Here is an 8,643-nt window from a genome sequence, read left to right on the forward strand (position 1 = left end):
ACTTTCTGAGGCAGCTCAGACAGTTGTGTTGATCCCAGACAGCAAAGGGAATTCATGAGCAGGAACTCTGAGTGAGACGTGGAGGCCTTGCTGCCTGCCTTGGGCCTTCCCGGTGCCATCCTCTTCACTGGCCTCTAGGCCCATGAGGCAACAGAGCCTACCAACTACATGCCAAATCGATAAAGAAAACACCAGTGCCTCATATGTTTGAGTAAACTCTGTAATTTAGTAAAATTAGCAAGCAGGACAAAAGAGGAAGAAGCACACATTTCCCAAAAACAAGTGCTTCAATTTCCCTGTCTTATTAATACCTATTGACAAAACGTATAGAAAATGTTATGAGTTTATTTCAGCCAAATTTTTCAGAACATGACCAGAAGCAAGAACTCAATGGTCTGAGGAAATGTTCTGGAGAATGACAGTTTCGTCGTTCCTTTTGTGCCGGAAGCCGGTCCATCCTTGCTGCTTGACATAGTCGCTGCAGGAAAGAAACATCTGCACAGCATATGTTTCAAAGGACCTGGTGTATATGGCATACTGTTCTTAATATGTTTGCTCAACTTCTTGGCACTATGTGTTTTAACCAAGGTCACCTCTCCAAGAAAGGTTGTTTCCCCAGGTAGGGATTTTTCCCTGAAGTTAGGGAGGGAATAAAACCCCTTAACTAAATGCCAGGCAGGTAGTTAATCACTTTAACTATGAACAATCACCCTTAAGCTACATAATCTTTACTCCCTGGAATGGAGATAAGAAACGCCCTAACCCTTGGAATAGAAATTGACAGTATTAAAATCAACTGGTATAAATACAGATATAACAAGACAATAAAACACAGAACTTGGCTGGACATCCTGGCTAGAGATCCTGGCTAGGCTGCTGATCAACTGAACGCTGTCTCCGTGTCATTCCTTCTTCGCCCACTCCGTCCACAGCTTTGGGAACCCCTGGACCTGCTGGGGTTGGACCCCAACATCTGAGCTGCCAAGGACAGTAGTCCTCCAGCTACATTGATTGGCTGCAGGTGGGCAGTGGAGCTCCTCTAGGCACCTACCTCTGTAGCTAAGGACCTCACAGGACACCAGGGGCTGACCTTAATTGACAAAGAGAAATGGCAGGTGAAGGAGCTGTGGCAAAACTCCAGACCGAAATCAACTGTCCCATCTGCCTGGATAACCTGAGAGACCCTGTCACCATCGAGTGTGGGCACAACTTCTGTCGTTCCTGCATCGAGAGGTCCTGGGCTGATGTGCAGGACAGGTTCCCTTGCCCTGTGTGCCGTCACCCATGCAAAGAGAGGCACCTGTGGAGCAACACCCAGCTGGGAAGGATGGTCGACATGGTCAAGCTCCTCCAGATCACAGGGGCCAAGGTGAAGCAGCAGGAAGAGAGGCGCTTGTGTGAGAAGCACAACCAGGCCCTGACCCTCTTCTGTGAGGAGGACCTAAAGTTGTTGTGTCCCCTGTGCACTCAGCCCCCTGACCACCAGGGCCACCACGTGAGGCCCGTGGAGGAGGCTGCCTCTCATCACAGGCAAAAGCTCAGAAGTTACATTGAGCCCCTGAAGCTGGCAGACCTTCAGAAACTATTAGCCACTCAAGACAGGCAACGATCAGAACTGAGAGAAAAGGTGGAAAAGCGGAGAGCGAAGTTAGCCTCTGAATATGAGAGTGTGATAGCATCCATAGAGTGTGAGCAAGCGGAAGTTCACTCAAGGCTAGCTGCACAAGAGAAGCACATTCTACGGAATCTCACTGCAAACAAAGCTGCATTTTCAGACCACATTTCCAAACTTAGAGTTCTACGGAAGGAGATGGCAGAGATGAGTGTGGTGTCAGATGTGAAATTGCTGATGAACATCAAGGGTGTCCTCCACCGTTGTGATAACCTAGAACCTCCAGATGTCTATTGCGTCAAGTATAAGAGAGAAGAATTCAGTCTTCCTCCACAGTGTTCGGCCCTGCTGCAAATCATGCAGACATTTAGAGAAGAAGTTACTCTGGATCCCGAAACTGCACATCCTAATCTGCTTGTGTCTGAGGATAAAAAGTCTGTGACATTTGTGAGGAAAAAGCAAGGAGTTCATTGGAATCCAAAGGGATTTGCAGACGACACAGTTGTCTTGGGTTCTGAAGGGTTTGACTGTGGCCGACATTACTGGGAGGTCCAGGTGGATGACAAGCCTGAGTGGGCCGTGGGGGTCTGTACAGACTCCCTTTCCAAGGAGAGAAAGCAGCCCCTGCTCAGACAGGAGAACAGATGTTGGACGATTCAGCTGCAGGATGGTGACTATGTGGCTCGAGGGCCTGTTCCTGTCACCCTTGTGCTGCAGGAAATGCCCAGAGGGATTGGCATCTACCTGGACTATGAGATGGGTCATGTTTCCTTTTACAGTTTGAATGACATGTCTCACATCCATTCCTTCAGGGATACATTTTCTGAGGTGCTAAAGCCTTACTTCTATGTCGGATGTGATCCCAAACCTCTTACCATCCGTGCTTTAAAAGATTAGGAAGGATGAACTGTTACTTTGGTTCATTTTCTTCCTGTGACTTCTAGGCAGTAGGTAGAATTTTTTAAATTATAATTTTATTGTTACTTTATTTTTTAATATATTTTATAGATGTCAGAGGGAAGGAAGAGAGAGAGGGATAGAAACATCAGTGATGAGACAGAATCATTGATTGGCTGCCTCCTGCACACTCTCTACTCTGGATCCAGCTCCCAACCTGAGGCATGTGCTTTTAACTGAATTGAACCCAGAATCCTTCAGTCCACAGGATGAAGCTCTATCCATTGAGCTAAACCAGCTGAACCTCTTGCAGACCTCATTCGCACACCTCACATCACCCTGCTTGGCCCCAGAGGATGGCTGGTTAGCCAGAGAAAGGTAAGACTCCTCAGGGAAGGAACAATCTAAGACAGGCACAGTCGCAGAGGGGCCATCAGGAGACAACTTGGGGGTCAACAGAGTTGGGGCACAGACCCTCACCCCCCCCAACTTTACAGAGGCCTGAACCCTCACCCCTTCTGAGGGAGGTCTCCTGCCCCCATGGCTGCTTCACTTCCCATGCCCAGCTCAGATCGGGACCCAGGTAAAGACAGACTGGCTGACAGCAGCTGCCTTCTCACTGCAGCAGGACTTGTTTCCCATTTCTACCTTGGACCACAGGGAAAGGGGCAGCTGAAGGAAAGGGCTGTGTCAGGATGCTGCCTTCTTCCCTTTTTTCTCCCTCTTTTTTCTAAACACTTCCATGCCTTGTAGTTCTTTTGCTTTCTCTTCTTTTTTTCTCTACTACCCTCCATCTCCGCCTCATCCTCCTCCCTGGTATCATCCATATCGGCCGACCCAGAGGGCACAGCTGACTCCTCCCCAGACACCGACACCACCATCAAGCACGGCCCTGATGGACCCTTTGATGCAGCCCTTCAACTCGCTGACGCTTCGGGAAGCCCATCGCCAATGACGCCGCCTGCTAGCCAGATCAACAAGGACAACCAAACCCCTGACTTGAGGACAGCTGAAATCCCTTGACTGAAGAGGCCAGCAACCTTCTACAGGAACAAGGCTCCTTGTGTACTCCATCCACTATGTTTATAGCTATACTCACTATCATTGCTTGTCAGTCTTCTTTCGAGTCTTAAACAACCCAATCCGAGAGGTGGCCGCTGATTTACATGCACTATCATTTAAAAAATAAAAAAGGGGGAATTTGCCAGAAGCCGGTCCATCCTTGCTGCTAGACACAGTTGCTGCAGGGAAGAAACATCTGCACAGCATATGTTTCAAGGGACCTAGCGTATATGGCATACTGTTCTTAATATGTTTGCTCACCTTCTTGGTGCTATGTGTTTTAACCAAGGTCACCTCTCCGAGAAAGGTTGTTTCCCCAGGTAGGGATTTTTCCCTGAAGTCAGGGAGGGAATAAAACCCCTTAACTAAATGCCAGGCGGGTAGTTAATCACTTTAACTATGAACAATCACCCTTAAGCTACATAATCTTTACTCCCTGGAATGGAGATAAGAAACGCCCTAACCTTTGGAATAGAAATTGACAGGATTAAAATCAACTGGTATAAATACAGATGTAACAAGACAATAAAACATAGAACTTGGCTGGACATCCTGGCTAGAGATCCTGGCTAGGCTGCTGATCAACTGAACACTGTCATTCCTTCTTCGCCACTCCATCCACACCTTTGGGGACCCCTGGACCTGCTGGGATTGGACCCAACACTTTTGTGTTTCAAATCAAAGGAGAAAATGTAAGGAAGGTCCATGAAATCCACTGATGACAGATAAAGGAGGTGAGAGAAAGCAAAGCAGGGAAATCTCTAGGATTATATGAGAAGCAAAAAGTAGAAACACACACTTGTTTTACATGGGTGGGTACAGGATAATTAATAATTGACATTTACAACACCTAGCGATGGTCTGCGGGGAACAAGATAGCAACAAGGTGTTCTGTGGTCTTGTGCTCTGCTGCCTGTGCTTGTGCTGTCGAGGGTCTAGAAGAGAAACTACTCTGACATTCCAAAAGTATGTTATCCTAGATGCATAAGAACAGCGGATAGGGCTCACTTAAGGGGAAGACTAACCTTTGCTAAGGAAGCTGTAGGCCTGGGACGACTACCTGGTGTGATCTGCCCAATTAGGAAGTTATGATCAGACCAACCTGTGTGGTTACTTCCAATCACTGAATCACTGAGCTTGTCATGTGCCCTCCCCTGAGCTTGTCCGTTTTATTTCATAGCCCCTTTTTCCTATAAAAGGCCAGATAGTAAATGTTAGGCTTTCCAGCTGGCAGCCTCCACCCCAACTACTTATCTCTGCTGCTGTAACGAGAGAGGAGCCATGGAACGAGGGGGCTGTGTTCCAACAAGACTATTTTTGGATACTAAAATTTGAATTTCGTATAATTTTTTCATGTCAGAAAATATTGTTCTTCTTTTGATTTTTTTCTACCATTAAAAAGTGTCAAAGTCATTATCATTGAATGTACACTTTTAAATGGTTAATGGTTCATTTTATGTTATGTGAATTTCAACTCAATAAAAACAATCTTGTTAAGCCAATGAATTTGTATGCTATACAAAACCAAGGCAGGCCAGATTTGGACCACAGGCTGGTGCTTGTCAACCCCTCCCTTAAAGATACAAGCATTATCATAGATACACGTATGTGGATGTCCATTATTAAAATAAAATGTATTATTTTATTGAGGGTCCTCTAAACCAGCTATGTGAGATAACATTTCTTTAGAGATGGAGAAACCCAGGTACACATACATTCATTAATCTTCCCAAAATTAGGTGCAACAGCCATGACAACAGCAGGATTTGAATCCTAGGTCTTTCTAGGTACTTTTCCGATAGTAAAATCATAAAAGCTAACATAGGCTGAGCATTCAACATGTGCCAGATGCTGTGCTAAGACTGCTGGACCAGTGCTTCTCAGCCAGAGGCCCTTCAGCCCCCACCGGACACTTGGCAATGTCTGCAAACATTGTGGGCCAGGAATGCAAACATCCTGCAAGGTACACGGCAGTCCCCCATGGAGTTACCCAGACTAAAATGTCAGCTGTACCGAGGATAAAATCCTATTCTAGCTGGGTCATCTCGTTTGATCTTCACCACTAAGAGGTAAGCATCATTATTATTTCCCATTTAACAGACAAGGAAACCAACACTTGAAGTTGAATAACACACCCAATGTCACCAGAAAACTGGATTCAAACCCAGCTCATGGCCTGCTCAGTGGTAGATGCCCAGTAAATGAATGAATGAATGAGTGAATAAATGAATGTACAAACACATACACAGGTGATGCCAGAACCTCTGCCTTTATTATCACTGGAACTTTTCAGTTCTCTCTCTCTCTCTCTCTCTCTCTCTCTCTCTCTATATATATATATATATATATATGTATATATATATATATATACAGATATCAAACTTCACATAATATTGGAGAGAACTATGTTTAAATGTTATTGCACACATTTCTGCTCCTTAAACATTGAGCTGAATAATTAAATTCAAACATTTACTTAGTGCTTTCTAACTCACAGAGGGCTTTCTGAATTGTCTCCACAGGAACTCTGTAGCAGGCACTCTACTATTACTATCCAACTTGCCCCCACTTGGGGCTCTGAGAGGGATGGTGACTTGCTAAAGGTCACAGGGCCAAAAAGTGGGGGGATAGGAGCTGGCTCACAGGTCTTCTGAGTTATTCTCCCTCTTCCCACTCAGCCTGCTGCTGCCTCCCATTAGTGAGCCTCCCCTTGAGGGTCCAGGGTCCTCTTCTGCCTGGGACTACTGGTCATTCACTGTATGCAGAATCCAGTTGGTCCCTGCCCGCCTCTAGGTACTGAAGGAGCCCAAACCCAATCCTTGGGAGGAAGTGACATTTTAGGTGTGTTAAAGGAGAAGTAGATGTTTTTCTGGTAGAGAAGGCAAAGGAGGAGGGCTCAGGCAGAGACCATAGAGAGGGACAGAGACTTGGAAAAGTGTGAGCATTTAGGAAACTTCTCAAGACCCATTCTATTGGAGGACATCCAGGTGGGACACAGGTAGGAGTGATTGGGAAGGAGACTGAGCAGGGAGGGCCGGGTTGGATACAGGCTTGAGAAGCTAAGGAATCCCTGCTCTAAAGTAGTCCCTCTGTATTTGCAGTTAATTTTTCCCTATTTGGATAATATTAAGTATTCAGCTGCAAGAAAGGGGGATCTTTCAACAGGCTAAAAGAAACCCACACCTTGACAATTCACTCCGCTATCTGATGAGTACTAAATTAATTTCTACATTAACGCATTAAGTAGAGATAAGACACAGAAACACGAATTATAAAAGACACGTCGGGCTCTTATTAAATTTCCAAAGAATACAGTGCGTGTGTTAGTCTGAAGCCCGGAAACCTAATGCCAGAGAGATTTGCAGGGAGCAGCTGTACAGAGATGGATTACCCAGAGAAATAGATTTGGCTCCGGAGCTGATGTTTTCTTTTCCACTGTGAATGGAACAAGATAAGACACATTTCTTACAAAATGGAACCATTTCTGGCTCGCTTTCCCCCTGGTTCCCAGCCCCCACCCCAAGTACTGCCAGGTACAGAGGGTGGCTCTCAGCACAAAACTTGTGGGCCTCTCAGATGGACTGAGCAATGCTAGCAGATGAATTGTGCAAATCCAGGAGAAAATGCCAGTCCCCAACGCTTCCAGGCTTGGCTCCACGCTCTGTCAGTCCAGCCTCGGATGATGAATTTCCCATGTGGAAGGCACCCAGGCACCATCGCCACTGGGCCTAATCCTAATGCATTTTTAACCTTCCCCCTTTTAGCCAGCCGCCAAGGAGAAAAGATCTACTTGAAAAAAATTCCCTGGACAGGCTCACAGAAAGCCAGAAGGATATGCGCCCATTCTTTGAAAGGCTCCAGGACTGGGAGTAGAGTTGTTAGAAGTACCCATGTGATTCAGGCCCCCTTGGCTGTGGCTGATGCCAGCTGTGGCACCCTCTGGACAACGTGTGGACTGCCTGGTCCTCTCTATGCTTCTGGAGAGCCCAAGGCACATAGCACATAAGCTGTTCTGTTTTGGAAAGAACAAAAGCAAGGACAAGGATTTGGTCTGCTATGACCTTGCTGTGTGACCTTGAGCATGTCATTGAACCCTTAATTTTCCTCCCAGGTTCAATGAAGAGGTTGAGCTGCCTGATCTCTAATGTCCCTGTGAATGGTAATATCCTATTATTCCTAGTACTAGAGGCCCGGTGCACACAAATTTGTGCACTCGGAGGCGTCCCTCAGCCCAGCCTGTGCCCTCTCGCAGTCTGGGACCCCTCGGGGAATGACCACCTGCTGGCTTAGGCCCACTCCCCGGGGGATCGGGCCTAAGCCGGCAGTCAGACATCCCTCTGGTGGCCCAGGAGCCCTCAGGGGATGTCCACTTGCAAGCAGGGAGCAGGCCTAAGCTGCAGTCGGACATCCTTAGCACTGCTGAGGAGGCAGGAGAGGCTCCCGCCACCACCTCTGTGCTGGTCAGCCTGGTTTGTGGCTGAGCAGAGCTCCCCCTGTGGGAGTGCACTGATCACCAGGGGTCAGCACCTGCATTGAGCGTCTGCCCCCTGGTGGTCAGTGTGTGTCATAGTGACCAGTCATTCCCAGTTGTTCTGCTGTTAGGGTCAATTTGCATAATACCCTTTTATTATATAGGATTCTGTTAATTAACAGAACCTTATGTTTTCAAATTATGGTGAACATGGATGAGCCTCTCAGATGACTCTTCAATGAAGACTCAGCCTTTGGGAGTGTCAGTGGGAAGAACTGCCTCAGGCTGCAGGGAGCTACCTTGTCAGGGTCCCAGCCCATCCTGGGGCAGCGTGTACTAGTAGATGTGAGTAAAAGGCCTGGCTCCCTCACCCTTGCTGACACTAGGCCCAAGGACATTCTAGCTCCAGAGCTGTTCATACGGTTGGTCAAGGCTTTCATGGGACCTCAGTTTCTCTCTCTGCCCAATTGTACTTCAGCCCCTTTCCTTCCAAGATATTGCTCCCAGAGCTCTTCCTTAGCAAGCAGCCTGCATGCTAACCCCCTTCTCAGAGTCAACTCCCTAGGGACCCCACCAGCTATGCCCATTTCCATAGACTCAT

General features: G+C 47.1%; 1 protein-coding gene across 1 annotated transcript; it reads left to right on the top strand.

Moving 5' to 3' along the window:
- Window positions 1-1,108: 1,108 nt before the first annotated feature.
- LOC102430530 (putative tripartite motif-containing protein 75) lies at window positions 1,109-2,509 on the top strand. Its single transcript, XM_006093471.3, has one exon. It carries the CDS (start codon window positions 1,109-1,111, stop codon window positions 2,507-2,509), a length of 1,401 nt encoding a protein of 466 aa, XP_006093533.1.
- Window positions 2,510-8,643: the final 6,134 nt, after the last annotated feature.

This window comes from Myotis lucifugus, unplaced genomic scaffold, assembly GCF_000147115.1.
Source record: "Myotis lucifugus unplaced genomic scaffold, Myoluc2.0 scaffold_116, whole genome shotgun sequence".
Lineage (NCBI taxonomy): Eukaryota > Metazoa > Chordata > Mammalia > Chiroptera > Vespertilionidae > Myotis > Myotis lucifugus.

Bases quoted from the DNA above. Each gene is read 5' to 3' on its own strand.
- LOC102430530 (XM_006093471.3), top strand. From the start codon at position 1,109: ATGGCAGGTGAAGGAGCTGTGGCAAAACTCCAGACCGAAATCAACTGT.